General features: G+C 42.2%; 2 protein-coding genes across 2 annotated transcripts; one reads left to right on the forward strand and one right to left on the reverse strand.

Moving 5' to 3' along the window:
• Nucleotides 1–1003: 1003 nt before the first annotated feature.
• On the reverse strand, nt 1004–16820 carry xab2 (XPA binding protein 2). Its single transcript, XM_031827149.1, has 19 exons — nt 16689–16820; nt 15364–15512; nt 14309–14432; nt 13863–14060; nt 12050–12184; nt 11651–11815; nt 11204–11348; nt 10573–10724; nt 9883–10002; nt 9478–9609; nt 8912–9043; nt 8306–8419; nt 7851–8013; nt 7243–7433; nt 5409–5531; nt 4790–4961; nt 4341–4467; nt 3861–3970; nt 1004–2587 (listed from the first exon to the last, which is right to left on the reverse strand). Exons 1-19 carry the CDS (start codon nt 16722–16724, stop codon nt 2520–2522), a joined length of 2556 nt encoding a protein of 851 aa, XP_031683009.1. The 5' UTR covers nt 16725–16820; the 3' UTR covers nt 1004–2519.
• A 98-nt stretch (nt 16821–16918) lies between these two features.
• LOC109893168 (zinc finger and SCAN domain-containing protein 31-like) lies at nt 16919–19890 on the forward strand. Its single transcript, XM_020486248.2, has 2 exons — nt 16919–17209; nt 17401–19890. The coding sequence occupies exons 1-2, from the start codon at nt 17014–17016 to the stop codon at nt 18588–18590; spliced, it is 1386 nt and encodes a 461-aa protein (XP_020341837.1). The 5' UTR covers nt 16919–17013; the 3' UTR covers nt 18591–19890.
• Nucleotides 19891–20673: the final 783 nt, after the last annotated feature.

Consider the following 20673-nt stretch of genomic DNA (forward strand, 5'->3'; position numbering starts at 1 on the left):
TAATATGAATTAGGTGGGTGAAACCTGCCGTGTTGAATTGAGCAAATAGCCCAAAGCAGGTTTCCATACACTTGTTTCCAAATATTGTCCTCTGACCATGTAACCTACCATACAGGTAAAAGAAAACGCCAAAAATGATGCATTTTGAGATTTATATGCATTGTAGGCCTATACGTTTTAATTAAACAGGTGCATAAATGGCCTAGGTGCCATAAATGATAATGCAATGTTGGCATTTTTATCACAGGTCTCAAGTAGGCCTACTCTGTGTGGTTTTGAACAAAAAGCAGCCCACCAAATGATAAGCAACTTCTATCAAAATAAAACACATGGACTGCCACAAACCCCCAAATTGTACTAAAATAAACATGTGAAATAGGAGCCTAGGCCTTGATTTCTTTTCTTTCCACTTTCCAGTCAACGCTCAAGCTTTGCAAACCACACAGAAAACACAGAATTCTCAGCAGGCACACAGATCTCCCAATCACATCACATGATGGCCTTGAAAGTTCCAAGAGCTCTCTCAGCAGTAACATTGTGACTATGTCCCAAATGGATCTCTATTCCTTATATAGTGCACTACTTTCGACCAGGGCCCATAAGGCTCTGATTAAAAGTAATACACTATGTAGGGAAAAGGGTGTCATTAGGGACGCAGGCTGTGAGAGGATTACCTCTCAACTATTTTCATCTAATTATGGAAGAGAAGAACGCTAAGGCCTATTTCTTCTCCGTTCCAGGGTGATTCCTTTCTCTGAATAACTAACCGATCACTTAAAACAGGAGATGGAAGCTGTGGTGAAAAAAGTACAACATTTTCATACTTGAGTAAAAGTAGAGATACCTTAAAAGAAAATAACTAAAGTAAAAGTAAAAGTCACACAGTAAAATATTAATTGAGTAAGTCTAAAAGTATTTTGTTTTAAATGTACTTAAGGATCAAAGGTAAAAGTATAAATCATTTTAAATTTCTTATATTAAGAAACCAGACGATACAATTTTATTTTTTGTATTTTTTTATTGACAGCTAGCCAGGGTCACAATTCAACACTCAGACATAATTTACAAAGGAAGCAATTGGTGTTTTGTGAGTCTGCCAGATCAGAGGCAGTAAGGATGACCAGGGATGTTCTCTTGATAAGTATGTGAATTAGACAATTTTCCTGTCCTGCTAAGCATTAAAAATGTACGAGTACTTTTGGGTGTCAGGGCAAATGTAAGGAGTAAAAATTACATTATTTTATTTAGGAATGTAGTGGAGTAAAAGTAGTCAAAAATATGAATAGTAAAGTACAGATACCCCCCAAAACTACTTTAGTACTTTAAAGTATTTTTACTTTAAGTACTTTACACCACTGGATAGAAGAGAATGCTAGGCCTATTTATTTTCCTGTTCTAGGGTTATTCATTTCCCTTCATAACAATACAAACAAATCAGTAAAAAAAATGGTTTATGGGTTAGTTAAAGTGGAAGTGTAAATTATATAACTTTAGGCTATAATACACAACATACTGCTCAGATCCAATATAGGATGCCACGTTCCTAATTCCTAAGAATTGTTGAATTCCAGCTAGTGTGAGTGCTAGTTTTTAAAATTGAAAACAATAAGCCTGGGAGCATGACAAGGCTGTAAAATGCATCTCTTGTTACTTACAACTCCCAGCTCCAGTATCAATGAAATATTCCCTATTCCCCATAACTACTCCCTCTGTTTTTCTAAGGCAGGAAACTCCCCTTTGTCTTTCTGAAGCAAAGCACTGCTGCACATACCCGGTCAGTCACGGTGTTGGACTTACAGTAAGAGTTATGTCAGCAGTTTACACATCAAATTCATAGAACCATTGAGAACAGGCTCAATGTCATGCAGGTTGAAATAATTGCAATGCCAAGACATACAATACTGTAGCAAACAGTGATTTCAACTGTAGGAAAAGTGCCACAGTGCTACCAATCAACATCAAGGAGCATTTGTAGAAAGAATTATAAAAAGTGCTGCTAGGATACACTACTAGTAGATCTTTGTAGGTTGAAGGCGCTCTTTGGTTAAAGGGTTAATTTGAGGACCAAGGCACTCTTTATTATGATACTGTAGCATGTTCAATAGAACAAAATCATAAAAACTACCTGACAAAAGTCATGCCAAAACATGTCAGAGGTTTTAACAATTTTGTTCTATTGAACATGCCATCGTAATTTAAACATGTTATCTTTGAAGTGTGCCTTGGTCCTCATGTTTAGAAGGAAAATTAGCATTTATATTGTTTTTAGAAAGGAGCATTTCAATTGTTTTTAATAAGGAACATTTACATTCTATTCATAAATCTGATTTTTATTCACAGATCTGGTGCAGACTTGACAATCTATGAATGTAGAGCAAGAACCCTTACAGTCAACAACAAAGAAAAGGTCAATGACAAAGTTCACATTCCATACAATCTATTCTCATCATACATTTTACAGGGGTTGAAAAGGCTCCATTCGTGGACCAGGGAGCTCGTCAGTGATGTCATATCTGTATTCAATCTTCTCCTTCTTTCAGCCCTCCAAAGACAGCAGTGGGGACGCTCTTCTGTTCCAGCTGCACCTCTGGAGGGAGAGACAAACATAAGGAAAACACACATTTACATAATCACCATGCAGTGTCACCAGCAAAGCCCCATGACACCACCTCCTCCATGCTTCACTGTGGGAACCACACATGCAAAGATAATCCGTTCATCAACCCTGCGGTTGGAACCAAAATCTCAATTTTGGACTCATCAGACCAAAAGGAGAGATTTCCACTGGTCTAATGTCCACTGCTCATGTTTCTTGGCCCAAGCAAGTCTCTTTTTCTTATTTGTGTCCTTTAGTAGTGGTTTCTTTGCAACAATTCAACCATGAAGGCCTAATTCACAGTCTGCTCTGAACAGTTGATGTTGAGATGTGTCTGTTACTTGAACTCTGTGAAGCATTTATTTAGGCTGCAATTTCTGAGGCTGGTAACGCTAACTAACTTATCCTCTGCAGCAAAGGTAATTATGGGTCTTCCTTTCCTGTGGCGGTCCTCATGAGAGCCAGTTTCATCATTACGCTTGATGGTTTTTACAACTGCACTTACAGAAACTTTCAAAGTTCTTGAACTTTTCCGGATTGACTGACCTTCATGTCTTAAAGTAATGATGGACTGTCGTTTCTCTTTGCTTATTTGAGCTGTTCTTGCCATAATATGGACTTGGTCTTTTCCCAAATAGGGCTATCTTCTGTATACCATCCCTACCTTGTCACAACACAACTGATTGGCTTAAATGCATTAAGGAAAGAAATTCCACAAAATAACTTTTAACAAGGCACACTGTTAATTGAAATGCATTCCAGGTGACTACCTCATGAAGCTGGTTGAGAGAATGCGAAGAGTGTGCAAAGCTGTCATCGAGGAAAAGTGTGGCTACTTTGAAGAATCTCAAATATAAATATAAATTCACTTTTTGGCTTACTACATGATTCCATATGTGTTATTTCATAGGTTGATGTCTTCACTATTATTCTACAAAGTAGAAAATAGTACAAATAAAGAAAAACCTTTGAATGAGTAGGTGTGTCCAAACTTTTGACTGGTACTGTGTGTGTGTGTGTATATTATTTATTTGTTTAAATATTATTATTAGTGTTTTCAAGAAAACAGCTGAAACATTCAATCATGTGAAACATTCAAAACATTGCAGATAGAAATGTAAGGTATAAGGTTGGCATGGTTCTATATTCTATGACAGAATCATTTTCTGTATCTACACAATCCACTTCTGTGTGAATGTTCTGTAGCATTGCTCCCTGCTCAACAGCCCCCCCCCCCCCCCCTCCCAGTGGTGTAGTAACTTACCCTCAGGGCCCTGGTCTTCATCACCATCCTCATCCTCATCATCAATATCAATCTCATCAGGGTTGGCTTGTTTGGCCAGTTCAGCCAGCTCGCTGCGTGACGTGTCACTCCTAAACAAACAGATTCACAATGACACACAGTGGTTAAGACCAGTATTGAACCACTTCTACATTGTTGTATTTATATTAAATGACTGGCCTCTTCCTGGGCACGTATCCACAAAACGTCTCAAAGTAGGATTACTGATCTAGGATCTGTCCATATTATCTTATTCATTATGATATTACATTTTAGATCAGCACTCCTATTATGAGACGCTTCAAAGTAGGATTACTGATCTAGGATCTGTCCATATGATCTTATTCATTATGATATTACATTTTAGATCAGCACTCCTATTCTGATACGGGCCCTGGTCTGCAGTTGGCGGTTTCAGAGGTCAACGGAAAGGATGCTAAATGGGTGGGGGGGGTGACAGACCTGACGAAGAGGATCTTCTCTTTGAGTTTGGGTTTGTCCTGTTCAGCCTCGGCAGCCAGCAGTTGGGCCTGCTGCTCCAACAGCTTCATATCATCCAGCCCCATCTGGCCCGGGGCAAGATCTGAGACTGCACACACATAGAATAACAGAGTTAGATACAAAGGTACACCCTAACCCTACCTCTAACCTAGCCCCAACTGGCCTGTGTTTTTCATGAAAAACATCTACAGATGTGAGAATGACACTTCAAAATCAACATATGAGATTAATTGATTAATCAATCTCTTATAGGAAAAACATCTAATGCTTGATAAGGTTGTGCCATCATTGGAGACCAAAGGTGTGTGTGTGTGGGTTTTGTGTGTGTGCGCGTATATGGTTGTATGCATGTGTGTATGCATGTGTGTATGCATGCACGTATGTGTGTGTGTGTGTGTGCGCGTTCTTACTGGTGCCGGTGGCGTTGGTGGTGGCCTTCATCATCTGTGAGGACATGAAGTTGACCTGTGTGTTATACGTGGCCTGGACGCTACGCTTGATCCTCAGCATTTCCCGGATAGTGTCTTCGTTCCCATGGCGGATCTCAAACTCCTTCCATGTCTGCCAGAACGTGGCCGTCATCTGAAACAAACACACACAGGGAGTGAAACATTTTATCGCTACTCAACACGAACCTGTGTTTCCACCAAAATGAGGAAAGGACTGAAACAGAGAAGGACTACGTGGATTGTCCAATAAGAACAGCTTGCTTTCCATTCAACAACGTTTTCCTACGCTGTGCGTTACAGCTGGGACGATAAACCAAAAATCATTGCGATAAGTAGCCTACACTAGAGAAATGTGAAGTTTGAAATTAAATACGTTTGCTGAGTGATTGTTAATGGCACAATTGATGGCTACAACTATCAAACTAGTAGTAGTGGTAGCACATTAATGTTCTAAGCGCATCACAAAATGTATTGTTATCACATCAATTCAGGCAATTTATCGTGATACGGATCTTTGTCCATATTGCCCAGCTCTAGTGTGCACTAATGAACAGGACCCTGGGTCAGTGTGAGAGCTCACCCTTGGGTCACAGATCTGAGAGCAGTAGGAGTATATGGCTCGTCCCCGGTCGATCTCGCCCAGTTTGCTCTCCATGTCAGCGAAGCGCAGACACATGTCCCTGGAGTGTTCGTCTGGAAGCACCTGGAAGAAAAACAACATATGATATTATATATTGGAAAATATCAGCTGCAAAAATCTCATATACGGCATAACAATGAATAAAAATCACGTGATTAATTTAGGGGTGTCTAACTCATTTTGCCATGGGGGCTGCTTTCGTTCTTCAACGAGGTCCGGAGGGCCGCACTGAAAATGTGTTGTCATTTTCGCTGTCAGAATTAGCAAAACATTTTCCAATATCCATCTTTTGGAAAATGTTTAATGCTCACCGACTGTCTAGCTTTCATTTCAGTGATTATTAGCTTGCTGGAGACAGTCAAGAAACAGTATGAATGTAGGTCCATCTATTTGGTTTTAGTCATTTGAAAGTATATCGAGTTTGTCCCCCCACAAAATGGAATATATATAAGTTTGGACACACCTACTCATCCAAGGGTTTTTCTTTATTTGTACTATTTTCTACATTGTAGAATAATAGTGAAGACATCAAACTATGAAATAACGCATATGGAATCATGTAGTAACCAAAAAAGTGTTAAACAAATCATAATATTTTATATTTGAGATTCTTCAAAGTAGCCACAGCTTTGCAAACTCTTGGCATTCTCTCAACCAACTTCATGAGAAATGCTTTTCCAACACTTGAAGGAATTCCCACATATGCTGAGCACTCTTTGGTTGCTTTTCCTTCACTCTGCAGTCCTACTCATCCCAAACCATCTCAATTAGGTTGAGGTTGGGTGAATTTGGAGGCATATCACAGTGGGATGGTGTATCACTGCAGAAAGCTGTGGTTGCCATGCTGGTTATGTGTGCCTTGAATTCTAAATAAATCACAGTCAGTGTCACCAGCAAAGCAACCTCACACCTCCTCCTCCATGCTTCATGGTGGGAACCACACATGCGGATATCATCCGTTCACCTACTCTGCGTCTCACAAAGACACGGTGTTTGGAACCAAAAATCTCAAATTTGGACTCATCAGACAAAAGGATGGATTTCCACCGGTCTAATGTCCCGTGCACGTGTTTCTTGGCCCAAGCAAGTCTCTTCTTATTATTGGTGTCTGTTAGTAGTGGTTTCTTTGCAGAAATTTGACCATGAAGGCCTGATTCACGCAGTCTCCTCTGAACAGTTGATGTTGAGATGCGTCTGTTACTTGAACTCTGTGAAGCATTTATATGGGCTGCAATCCGAGGTGCAGTTAACTCTCATTCACTTATCCTCTGCGGCAGAGGTAACTCTGGGTCTTCCTTTTCTGTGGCGGTCCTCATGAGAGCCAGTTTCATCATTGCGCTTGGTTTTTGCAACTGAACTTGAAGAATCTTTCAAAGTTCTTGAAATTTTCTGAATTGACTGACCTTCATGTCTTCAAGTAATGATGGACTGTCGTTTCTCTTTGCTTATTTGAGCTGTTCTTGCCATAATATGGACTTGGTCTTTTACCAAATAGGGCTATCTTCTGTATACCACCCCTACCTTGTCACAACACAACTGACTGGCTCAAATGCATTAAGGAAAGAAATTCCACAAATTAACTTCACAAGGCACACCTGTTAATTGAAATACATTCCAGGTGACTACCTCATGAAGGTGGTTGAGAGAATGCCAGGAGAGCGCAAAACTATCAAGGTGGCTACTTTGAAGAATCTCTTTTTTTTAACTCAAACCACCTGCAGGCCCTGATTTAGACTATTGAGATGCACCTGTGTGTGCGCCACTACACTCTTACCTCGATGGCTTTCTGGTATATAGCTCTGGTGTAGGTGACGCCGTAGATCTCTGCAGCCCTCTTGATGTAGATGTTGAACATGTGATGCCTCTCCGTGTTGTCCACCGCCTGCGTGGCTCTTTCGTACACCGCCATGGCATGACGCGCCAACCCAAACTCCTCCTCCAGTTTGGCGTACAGCAGGTAGATGGCTGTCAATCAGAACAGAAAATATTTCACTCGTCATTCCCGTAGCTGGGGGGATAGTACCACATAAATAAGAGGCCACTATTACAAAGGGATACCAGCAGCAAACTGAAAGATACATGGAACACCCTTTTCATACTATCATGCCAACCTGAACCGTACGGAGCTGGCTCGGTCATGGTATTTTAACATCTGTCATTCCCAGCACAGGCCAGCACAGTACAGCTTGTCTTGGTAGTGTGAAAAGGACAGTACTTTCCTAGGTGCTTCTCAGTAGCTAAAAAGCAACTGTGATGATGACTTTGTTTTATCAGTCAGGAAATTATTTTTGCATCATACTTCGACAGACATGCAACACGTCACAAACATGCGTTAGACATAAAAACATACAGAAGTGACAGAAAGACAACAAAGTCCCTTACTCTTGGCGAACTTGGCTGGACAGCCATCCAGCGCTTGCTCAAACAGGTCCCGGGCCCTCTCCAGCTTCTTGCCCCCGTAGCGGTCGATGAACTTGGTGAGGTAGGTGTTCCAGATGTCATAGACGTTGGGCCACCTGAAGAGGGCGATGCCGCGCTCGTACGCCTGTAGAGAGCGCATGTAGACCGTCAGCAACAGGGGATTTAACAACTGATCGAAATTCTGTAGTTTTAAGGGTGGAGGCACGGTCAGGGTCTTGTTCAGTAGGGTACTCTGCCCTGAACATGACCCAGTTTGAATGCAGTATAAGTTAGTGTTGATATGATAGGCTGTGAAATGTTAGACTGGTCCCAGTTCAGACATCGTGATAATGACCATAAGAGTTGTCAAGACAGCACAACTGAACTGTGAGATGTGTGCAGCAGATGTGTGCAGCAGGGCAGGTGGGCGCTGTCACCTTGAAGCTCTCCTCAAAGTAGTTGTGCTCCTCCAGGAACATGGCGTAGTTGATGATTATCTGGGGCGTGGCTATGCGTAGGTCAATGATGCGGTCGTACACTGCCTTGGTGGACTGACGGGGAGAAACGACCAAGACAAAAGGCAGGGTTGTTAGTTATATCATATGGTCATTACATGCGTTGTTGTTACACATTTTGGTTGTTTCATTGTTTGCTCCCTAAAACTGGGTCATCACTATGCACAAGATGCATTTTCAGTTTCTCCTATTCCAGCATGATTTAATCTGAAAGAAGAGCTCATGGAATACGCCAACCGTATAAACCTAAACAATGTTAATCAATCCAATCCAGAAACCATGCTACTTGCTGCCGAAATGTTGGTTGACTATTGTTAGGCTGCGTATACACAGGTAGCCCCATTTTGATCTTTTGACCAATAAGATCAGATCTTTTGCCAATAATGGGGCAAAAGATCCGATTTGGGCTGGCTGTGTAAACGCAGTCTTAGATGTGTTGCATCAAAGCTACCTTCTTTTCCTTTCTAAAGCAGTGCCACTGAAACACAACGAAGACAGATACCCGAGAGGGAAATATGAAGAAAGTACCTGGAAGGTTCCCATACTCTCCTCCAGGTCAGCCAGCATGGACCAGACCTTCAGAGACTTGTACACTCTGTTCTGCACCGGCTCTGACACGTCAAAGTACTCCGCCTTCTTGGACGGGATGGCAGTTGCTTTCTACACAATTGGAAAGAGAGAAAGTCAAGGGATATTTACACAGACATGCATCCAGTACTTATTCATCCCCCCTGTAACTATTCCCCGGCTCGTTGCTGTAAATGAGAATGTGCTCTCAGTCAACTTACCTTGTAAAATAAGGGTTAAATAAAAATAAATACAAACATGTGCATCTATAGACAGAATATTTGAAACTCTGAGAAGAGCAGTCTGCATTATAGAATTTGAGATTAGATGAGGGTATTCATTGACTGAAGTTATTAAATAGATAGATTAAAAACGCAAGTACAGATCAGCTGCCCACACAGCAATGTTAAGCAGTTTAAAACGCATAAGAAATCATTCTGGATGACAGAAAAGTACAAATGTAAGTGTCTTTGGAGTGTGTGACAGATAGTGGGTCAGTATTTGTTGTGCCTGTGTTTCCGTCTCACCCTCAGTATACGTAGCGCCTGTTCGTAGTTCTCATGGCGTAGCTCCATCTCCCCGTATTCACACCACACGCCAGCCAGGTCATCAACCTGCTTGTAGTTCACCTTGGTGGCTTTCTCAAAGATGGTCCGCGCCTGATGGTTGGGAAAAGTGGAAAAAGAACATTTAAAAAAAAAAAATACTTCCTCTTGGGTTGAAGGATTAAATCTATGTTGTTGTCACCCTAAGTAGGGAGAAGACCTGGGTAAATACTTTACAGCGCTTGCTTGGCGAGCTTGCAATGAAACCAATGGAATAGTCCCAAAAGTGACAATTCTACCCATCTGGCTCTCCAGGCAGGCTCAAACGAACACTTGAAGTACAATTTCAACCCACGTGGGATGGGGAAACCTTAGTTTGAGACTCACGTCGTCCAGCTGCTCGTTCTCCTCGTAGAACTTGGCGAAGGAGACCCAGAGAGAGCTGGGTTTCCCTGTAGCCTTCATAGGGTCCACAGTCTGAACTGCCTCTGTGTAGGTGTTGATGATCTGAAAAAGAGGTTAAGACACACCTTCTATACACTGTACATGTATGTGAGGAAGAGCATGCAAGGTACCTATTGCCAGCTAGAAAGACTAAGAAACAATTATAAATGTGAAATCTGTAAACATGCATTAATCGCTATTCTCTACCAATAACACAGATGTCAACTAGCTCGGTAAAGAACTGTTTTTCAGGGTTTTCTCAAACCCTTTTCACATTATAATGCCGACCTGAACCGTACTGCGCTGGCTCAGATATTTTCATTTCACATCACGGTTCCAGCTAGAACAGTGGATGCGGAACCAGGCCAGCGCAGTACACCTCGGTTCAGTAGTATAAAATGGGTATTAGAGACAGAGCCAAGGAGATGACACCGAGTCAGAGCCAAGGAGATGACACTGAGTCAGACTAGGGCTAAGAGCTCAGGGCCTGTATCCACAAAGGGTCTCAGAGTAGGAGTGCTGATCTAGGATCTGGTCCCGTCTGTTCATATAATCATATTCAGTATGATCTAAAAGGTTAAACTGATCCTGGATCAGCACTCCTACTATGGGCCCACTTCTGGTTTCTGCTACCTGTCGTGGTTTCCCCTCGTACAGTTTGACCCTCTTATGCCACTCGTGGACATTGTGGGGGTTCTGTCTGAGCAGCACACTGTTCAGCAGGAGGGGCCTGCGGGCGATCAGCTGCTCAAAGCGGGCCAGACGCAGCTCCAGGTCTATGTCCTCTTAGGGGGAAAGGGAACACGAGTTGAGCACGATGACAAAGGCAAAGCATTCACTTACGGCTGTGATCCCCCCCCCCCCCCCCCTTGTAATCTTTATTTTCACAGGTTATTCTTGTTGAGATCAAATCTATTTTTTGCAAGAGATTGTGATACTCCACAATCCAGATACACTGGGTGCATCTCAATACTCTAAAATGGCTGGCTTCCCAAGACTACTCTCCTTCGGTTACATTTACGTGTTATGTTGAAGGAACCAGCGCACCGGCATTTCCCTGCACCTTTTATACCGGCTGTAAACTGTGTACATGACAAATAACACTTGATTTAATTAGATTTTTTACTCAAAGTACCAGCCAGGATTGGAAAAACAGTAACATGGATACCTAGTTAAGGAATCGATCTCCCTTTATACAGTTACTTGAGATCCGAGCAGGAGACAAGGAGAGTGACATCACTTTAGACTATTGAGATGCGCCCACCTTCTTCATCTTTCCCCATCTCGGAGGTAGTCTCCATCTTGGCAGCGATCATGCTCTCCTCAAACTGGGCGTAGCTGTCGAACACCTGGGTGAAATCTCTCACAGTCACCACAGTCAAAATGGCCTCCTCATACACATCACGAGCCTAGTGGGCCACAACACACAAGCATTCAAATTAGTCTGTGTGAGTGTGTGTGTGCGCATCCCAAAAACAGTGGATATATTTGGTAACATTTGATTTGAACTACATAAATGTCGTAAAGCTTCATAACGTGCATGATAGCTAGTCAAAACATGTCAAATAAATATTATGTATTTATTATATATATTATGACAAGGTTATGGTGGTGAGTTATAAAGATGACATTGTCTATAGGACTCTGGTCAAAAGTAGTGCACTACAAGGGAATAGGGTGCCATTTGGGATGCACCAATCCAGACCAGTACCTTTTCAAAATGTCCACTGCGGATGTAGTAGTCAGCCAGAGAGCACCAGAGTTTGCCCAGCTGGTCTGTGAAACGAGTGAGGCCTCCACGGATGATGGCCCCAACATTCAGAGAGTTCACCTTGTCTGGGTTCTGAGAGATCAGGTCACACAGCTCGTGCCATAGCTGTTAGATATCAACCACACAACAACATGTGGATAACGTTAGATATCAACCACACAACAACATGGGGATAACGTTAGATATCAACCACACAACAACATGGGGATAACGTTAGATATCAACCACACAACAACATGGGGATAATGTTAGATATCAACCACACGACATGGGGATAACGTTAGATATCAACCACACAACAACATGGGGATAAGGAGGATGAGCCAGACGTGGTCTTACCTGGTAGTTAGACTTGCCCTCCTTGGACACAAAGCTCTCATCGTTGACAACGGCTGCCAGTCGCACTGCTGCTTCATCCAGCTTGCTGCAGGAACGCAGGTAATCTATGTACTCCTCTGCATTCTCTGGGGACAGCTGCAGAGAAAGAGGGGGAAGAGAGTCAAATCCAGGGGGCTGTTGCAGAAATAACTTTGTCATTTTGAGAAATATAGACTTTTGGCACAGTAGAACTTGCTTGACAACCAATATATAAATGTAGCTTTCTTAATCAACCATGTATCTAATAACTCTGGAATATCACACTGCTGCTTGTGTGGAAGACTAGAAAATGCATTAAGCCGAGAGAAAATCCTTTGAACGCATGTATATTGTCCTGTCCATTCCTTCAAATAATTACAAGGACTAAAGAAATATCTAGGGTTATCAGGAATAAAGTATAGAGTTCATTCCAATATGAACCCTAGAGGTCAGAGGTCTCCTGACCCAAATACCTTTCAAATTTCTAATGACATATGATTTGGAGATAACACACACAAAGCTACCATCGCTGCAATGTTATCACACGTTCAGCAACTCTAGGGACAGGGCCAGTAAGTAAGCTTTGTCCATGCTAGAACAGCACAATCTAGGTACAAAAATCACAGATAGTCTGATTTACGGTCTAATAAGGTTGAATAAAGAACGATAAAACCAACATTACAAGGACTAACTTCCAGTCTACTGGATCGCGTCAAACCTGGCTGTATAAAAAGAAGCGGAGAAAACTCTGGAATAAAAACAGTTTAGGCCTACTCAGAACCAATACGGTTTACTCAGAGGTATCAGAACCCAGGTGAAGGATTAAGGCTACAGCATTTCTGATGGCGTCTCTGAGCTGCTGTCTGTCAATTGCACAGGAGAACACCCCAATGACTGAACATGAGGTGGAATGCACTGCAGAACTCATGCTACATGTTGACTCTAATTACAGAATTTGGAGTCATGAAGGAGAAACTGAAAACCACAGTGGAAAAAACTGCAAACCACCGTGGAAAAAACTGCAAACCGCGATGGGAAAAACTAGGAGCCATGGAAACCAAGCTAAAAGTCACAGAGAGTCAGCTTGAGGAGCTGAGAAATAAAGAGAAGACAAAGGTGCTCTTCTCCACTGTCCTGAGAGAGACTGGAAAATTAGGGCCTTTCAGCAAAGACACTAACCTGACCTACAGCAAGGTCATCACTAACATCGGCAACGCCTAAAGCCCCCGGCACAGGAGTGTTTGCAGCCCCTGTAAGAGGGGTCTAATACTTCAGCTTCTTCTTTCATGCTTTCATCTGAAGACTCCCACACATCCCTGTTCAAGAATGGAGAGTGTATGTCTATTCGATCTGACCCCAAGTCTAGTACTGATACAGCAGATAACAGGGGTGACGCAGTCACACTACAGCTGGAGGTGGGAGATCAGGTCTACATACGCCTAAGGGCCAATGCACATGTGGGGCCTTCTCACACTTCCTTTAATAGTTTTCTGCTCAGCCAAGCGTGAGCGGCACATAGCCTGCTTTCACACATTTATTGGTAGCACTCATCTATTCCAGGCCTACCTTCTATGCTGCGTGATATCTTGTCGGTTTGATGTGATGTGTGGTTGGTGTTGTTATAATCTCATAACCAGGACACATTCTTATCACCATGGTTGAAATTAAATAGTGTTTATTCATGTGAATTCTGATTTATCCTGTGACTATCTTCCATAAAGAGAGGCTTCAGTTGCTTCAGCTGTGGTTGTAGTTCAATCACAGAGGAGCAAATCTTCTAGAAATGTCCTCTTACCTTGAGGTACCTGCGATAGACACGGATGGCGGTCTCAGGCAGGGGTAGGTTCCGGGCAAAGCGGAGGTACAGGGGCCAGATGCGAGGGTGCTGAGTGACGGGCAGGGCTCGGAGTGCTCGGTCAAACGTGCGTCTGCTCCTGGTGATCTTACACTGAGCCACCAGGAACTGGCAGTAGTCCAGCCAGATCCTCGGCATCTAGGACAGCCACAGGAAGAACAAGTTATGTGGGATGCTATTCCTACAATCTCAGACGACAAAATTTACTTCCAAGTTTTTAAAAAAAATACTCTCACACATAAATGTACTCTGTGATAGTCTGTGCCAATGAATGGACAATGATATTCCTCAGAGTTTGTGTGAGTATTTTCTCTTGGATGGATGGACAACAGGACATAATAAAAAACAAATCAAAATCAAATCAATTTATTTAAGCATTCGCCTACCTTGTGCATGAAAACCAGTGCTCTTTCATGGCAGTTGTTGATCTCCTCGTAGGCTGGCTCCGTGATGCACTTCCCTTTGACCTGTTTCCGTCTCTCTCTCAGGTAGTTGTACCATAACTTGTAACTGCAAGGTCACGTATGAACAATCCGTGAACACACAGTCATGACATTTAGTTATTTAGTTAGCGCGCGCTAATAGCGTTTCAAACTTCACTCGCTCTGAGCCTTGGGGTGGTTGTTTCCCTTGCTCTGCATGGGTAACGCTGCTTCGATGTGGTGGCTGTTGTCGTTGTGTTGCTGGTTCGAACCCAGGGAGGAGCGAGGAGAGGGACGGAAGCTATACTGTTACACTGGCAATACTAAAGTGCCTATAAGAACATCCAATAGTCAAAGGTTAATGAAATACAAATGGTATAGAGGGAAATAGTCCTATAATAACTACAATCTAAAACTACACACCTGGGAATATTGAAGACTCATGTTAAAAGGAACCACCAGCTTTCATATGTTCTCATGTTCTGAGCAAGGAACTGAAACGTTAGCTTTCTTACATAGCACATATTGCACTTTTACGTTCTTCTCCAACACTTTGTTTTTTCATTATTTAAACCAAATTGAACATGTTTCATTATCTTCTTGAGGCTAAATTGATTTTATTGATGCATTATATATATATTAAGTTAAAATAAGTGTTCATTCAGTATTGTTGTAATAGTCATTACAAATAAAAAATTGTATTATTATGTTTTATTTGATTTATTATTTATTTTTGAATCAGCCGATTAATCGGTATCGGCTTTTTTGGTCCTCCAATAATCGGTATCGGCGTTGAAAAATCATAATCGGTATCCTCTAGTCACAGACAGACTACAAACAGTCTGGGACATCACAGTATTTTCCATGAACCTTTAGCAGTGTTTTCCAATTCTGGCCCTGGGCACCCAGGGGGGGTGTATTTTGGGGCAAAAACAAAACGATACACACCACCATTTGGGTCCCCATGACCAGGATTGGGAAACACTGCATCTAGCTAGATGTAGAAACTTTGCCTCTACCTGCCAGGTAGCTCTTTTAGAGCTCGTTCATAGATCATGTTGAGGACGGACTTGACGCCATTCTGTTTGAACTCGATGTAGCGCATCCAGCACTTGACCGAGTACGGATTCCTGATGATCTCCTCCTCATAAGGCAGGTCATCTTCCTCCTGAAAAAGCCCACCAACAACACAGCAAAACGGTCAACTGGAAGCCTTCTCTCCTTCGAACAACGTTGGACACCTTTCTCTCATTCAAAAAACGCTGCACTATTCTCAGAACGAGTGCAACGTTGTTCGAAGGATAGAAAGGACTACAAGTAGGCCGGACAATAACGTTGACCCGGACAATAACGTTGACAAAGCTGGAAGACTAGCGCGAGCCCATAGCAAATGAATGGAATAGAACGTTGGCAGAGCCTCTTCTGACTGGAGTGTCGCTTAGAATTCCATTCCGTGTAAATGGCACCAAAAACTGTATCCGGTTTTATTTTACCACTACAATCTGTTCTTAGATAGTAATGTATTAAGTAAACATCCGCATCTCGATGGTGCCAAGTGTGCTTATGTCTGCATTACGAGGAAATAGGGAAAACAATGGCAACTTTTGACTATTTCTGGTCTAGCGACCGATGACAACAGAGTACGCTGCGCAACCTTAAGTAATTAGAAAGAGAAGAGGATCCTGATTAAAATGGTGTCCGACTTGGGAAAAAAATCGAAATCGAACATACACATTGCGAGATATTAGGCAAAATAGACAGACATACCTATACTTCCCTATTGGAAACAATGGGACAACCTCAAAGTTCCATGAGTACGTTGTTGTTGTTTACATTTTAACTACCAGCAACGTGGGCAGTTCTCATTGCCAACAGTAGCAAAGCAGGCACTGTGGCGTGGACTAATAGGCTGTGAATAATAGAACGTTCGTAGGGCAAATTGGTGCTACGGTGCTCAATATAACGAATAGGAGCTGGCAGGGCGAAAAATGTCCTAAAATAAGCCCTGTTTTTTCGTGATAACTTCAAAGCTACGGCTAGCAGCTGGAACACACGGTAAAATTATGAAACGGCTCCACCGCGGATGAAATGAACTCGCTTTTATCAGAAAAAGCATTGTTAAACATTTCATGTGTCCAGCCTACTACAATATAATGTGAAGTCACACACAGTAGCCTGTACAGTATCTAAATGAACAATAATCTAGATAAGTGTTATTGTCAGATAGATATAACGTTAGTTTGCCGGGGCATTCAAATCGACACGTTCGAGGAGGCCGCAGACATACTACAGCATGCTGAGAACAATTCCACAACAAAATATCAATATTCATGAAATAACTTACAAACATGACGTCTGGTTTCCCATTTAGAGAGGGCATTTTTGTTTTTAAGATCAAAATTAACGCCCGAACGTATTGTTACTAAACTTCCTGACTCCACCAACGTGTTCAGAACGTAGAATAAACCCCGCCCCCTTTTGGAAATATCATTGGGTAGTATAACGGTCACTCAACAGACTATCCAATCATTAGTCACGAAGAAAACATCGTATGTCAGCACTCCAGCCCAGCAGGACGCGACACTGGAAAATATGATATGCTCGTGCATGGCCAAAACGTCGACAAACACAAACGCACGTAGCCGCATAGTCTGCTTGGATAATCTAAAATGGCTAAAATACAGTTGTTGAGAATGTTTCTCAACCAGCGTTTAACAGCAGCGGCTGAGGAGATATTTGGGGCTGTTGAGAAAACGATAGCAGAGTACCAGGAAGAAGTGTATCGTTCAAAAGAGGAGAACGGCCGTCTACAGAGGCAGCTTGATATCGTTCTCAAACCACAAGAGATACAATTACAAAGGACAGGTTTGTCGCTAGCTATTATATTTTTCCTGTTGACATTAATATTATGCGACATTGGAAATATTTGTTTTATTACATTTGAGCACGAAACACATGTCCTGCTGAAAGACACGTTTTGCATTATGTTGCATACATGTAAATGTAATTATGGTCTCATGTCAGCTTTTACTTTTTTGTTTAATCCTTCTCCCCAGACCTCCAGCAGCTCTCTCTCACTGTCTTCGAAGAGGAGGTTCCCACTAAGCAGCAACACTGTGAGCAGGAATGGAGCCCCAGTCTGGGGCAAGATTGCCCAGAGCCCACTCAAATTAAGGAGGAACAACAGGAGCAACATAGGACCAGTCAGGAGGAAGAGTTTCATAATGACTTCTTCATAATTAGCTCTAGTGACTGTGTGAAAAGTGACTATGATCAGGAAGAGGACTCATGTCAGCCCTCACATCTTTACCAAACACAAAGTGAGGAATATGGACAGGGAGCCTCTCTAACAAGCACTTCAACGGAACCGATCAAAACAGAACCTGATGGAGAGGGCTACATGTCATTAGAACCAACCAGGGAACCTCAGCCCCTCTCTGTAGTAAATCCAGTCTGTTCTCCAACCCCAAGTAAATACAGGGAAGGTGTCAATGAAGAGGAAAAAGAACCTTGGATTAGGTTTACTCCACTCAAATCAAAGAAAGCACAGAAAATAACAAGCCATAGCTCCGGTATGTGGAAAAAAGGAAGGAAATCCACAGAGTCATCCCATATGAACCCACACAGTCAAAGCCTTACTACTCCCTGTTGGTGTGGTGTGTGTGGAAATAAATGTTATTCTGTGAGTTTTTTAATAAAACATACACGAGAACACACAGAGGATATAGGCCTAGATTGCCTTTGCGGTGTCTGTGGAAAACACTTTGAGTCCAAAGAAATTCTGATAGAGCATCTCCAAACTCACATGAAAAATCTTTTTTGTCACTTATGTGGTCAATGTTTCAACTGGACTAGTAATCTGAAAAGACACATGATGATTCACACAGGGGAAAGACCCCATCGGTGCAGTGACTGTGGCAAAGGCTTCAGGTCGAGTGATTGTCTGACAAAGCATAGGAGGATTCACACAGGTGACAAACCGTTTCCTTGCCCAGTTTGCCACCGTGGTTTTAACAGACGAGATAACCTGAAAGTGCATATGAGAGTTCACACAGGGGAGAGACCGTATATGTGTTCTGAATGCTATAAATGTTTTGCAACGTTAACGTCACTGAATAAGCACCAGACAATGCACAATGAGGAACGACCGTATGTGTGCACTGATTGCGGTACCCGCTTCAAAGCGCTTGAATCCCAAAGAAGGCACATGAAGAGTGTTCACAACAAGAAGGAGAATACAACATGACAATGCCTTGTACGGGTTACGTTATCAGAAGATTGAGGCGCATTCTAACTGCCATTGGACAGGAGAACAGCCCTTTAGGACAGACACATTGCATTATGGAATCAGTGCAGTAGTTACCATTACTTGTTAGTATCCATTACCCATTAGTTTACCAGATGCAAATAGCAGACAGAAGTTATTTATGTGCCCGTGTTTCTAAAGTGTCACAGTCTGTAAATTGTTGAAAGCTAAGCTCATTTTATTTTCATAAATCCACCGATGCATTTAATTGGCTGGCAGGATGGATGGATCCGGCATAACCCAAATCCAGGCCTTCACAAACCCAACCACCGAACTGATCTGTATAGATTAGATCACTTCACCAGGCTTTGTGAGATCTGATCATCTGTGCAACACGATTGCAATAAACACGACCTGGAACGGACCCTGCAGGTCATTTATGAACGTTTGAACATCTTGGCCATGTTCTGTTATAATCTCCACCCGGCACAGCCAGAAGAGGACTGGCCACCCCTCAGAGCCTGGAGATATAGTCGTCCTTGGGGACCAGGTTGAGGGATAGGGTTCTTCTTGGGGTTAGGCTCAGAGTGAACCATAGCCTCTCCTGGGGTCCCAAATCGAGGAACATTTCTGGTAAGAAGCATGGCATTTGGTTGTCGGCCTTGCGTCCCTGAGTGACAGAAACTGAAAACTAATTGTAATGTGTATTCTATTGCATTCTTAGTTCTATAATTGCATTCTGTAACTGCCTTAATGAGTTCCCAAATGAGTAATCAACAGTCTTGTTGGGTGACGTTTTACTTGTTGACCACAATACTGACATACGGTACGACCACACTCTTCAAACAAGCAGACTGTCACCAACATCATGCATAAGCTTACCTGTTGTGAAGTGAAGCACATGGACAATATCTATGTTACCTTTAGGGAGGAAATACCACAGTTATTGTAATTTAAAAAACAATACAGACAACTATTCTTTCAGAGTTCAGATGTTTGAGTTAAGCAAGCATTGAATAAACTGATTTAATCATGCTTTCAAAATACAAGCATCTGAAGGTGGGAATGAATAAGAGGCCAAGTGAACAAATCAACACGCATCCATAATCAATAGACATCTGTTTATCAAAATGAGAATGAAATATAAGAAAACACAAATATATTTACTTGACCTCACCTGTTGCATCGTGACTTGCCTACCTACTACGCATATGAATACCCCTGTATTGGTTTCCCTTTTTGTTTTAAATGTGCATGTGATGTTATCCCACGAAAGCAATAAACATTTCAAGTGAATATATTTACTTGAGCTGAGGGATCCTGTATGGTCTTGTATTCAGTGCCAGGGCTAAAGGAAGCTGATCTTGGTGTCGCTCTCTGGGAGTCTGCCTGCTGGTTCAGAAAAGGCCTGGGTGGGAGAATCTGGTCTATAGTAGGCCTGCCTGAATGTGAGTGGAGTCCCTTCAGTCAGGCTGATCTGGGGTGTGGAAGGCCATGGTGGCACATCTGCCTTAGAGCCCTGACAGAAAATACAGAGGATGGACGTCATCATTAACACATCACTGCTGTTGCTATACGCTCTAACCTAGGGGGCGTGGCGCCAATGTTTAGTGTATTTTTTAATATATACAATTTTTATAACCAATCTAAAACGATGCATAAATCCACAATGCTTTTGGCTAAAAAGAAGCAGTAAAATGCCAGAGGAAGATGTGACTGATGCACATGGTAATATATGACATGTCTCTATGACATTCAGAAGCTGAGCTACGACATTCTAAAGTCAAGGAGTCAGAGAAATTGGACTTTGCTTGGGAAGTAATCTTATACAATGTGTGTCTGTCAATATCAATTGGTCTAATCAATATGTATAATTAATAAATTATGTATAATTTAATTGAGAGTTCATATAAATGATCATAATAAAATGTATTTGGGAGCAGAATAACATTTAGAGAAAATCGGGTCTAGACTTTATTTTTAGTTGGTGTATTTAATATGGGCCCTGGGTGGAAAAGGTTGGGAACACCAGCTCTAACAGAGTACATTCTAGATGATTGCAGAATTCCAAATCAAGCATAGC

The sequence above is a fragment of the Oncorhynchus kisutch genome, linkage group LG6 (assembly GCF_002021735.2).
Source record: "Oncorhynchus kisutch isolate 150728-3 linkage group LG6, Okis_V2, whole genome shotgun sequence".
Lineage (NCBI taxonomy): Eukaryota > Metazoa > Chordata > Actinopteri > Salmoniformes > Salmonidae > Oncorhynchus > Oncorhynchus kisutch.

Coding starts and splice junctions, on each gene's coding strand:
- xab2 (XM_031827149.1), bottom strand. CDS start 16,724: ATGCCCTCTCTAAATGGGAAACCAGACGTCATGTTT. Junction 15,513..16,688: donor GGAAACCAGACGTCATGTTT/GTAAGTTATTTC, acceptor GGGCTTTTTCAG/GAGGAAGATGACCTGCCTTA. Junction 14,061..14,308: donor CACTGGTTTTCATGCACAAG/GTAGGCGAATGC, acceptor TGGCTGTCCTAG/ATGCCGAGGATCTGGCTGGA.
- LOC109893168 (XM_020486248.2), top strand. CDS start 17,014: ATGGCTAAAATACAGTTGTTGAGAATGTTTCTCAACCAGCGTTTAACA. Junction 17,210..17,400: donor GATACAATTACAAAGGACAG/GTTTGTCGCTAG, acceptor CCTTCTCCCCAG/ACCTCCAGCAGCTCTCTCTC.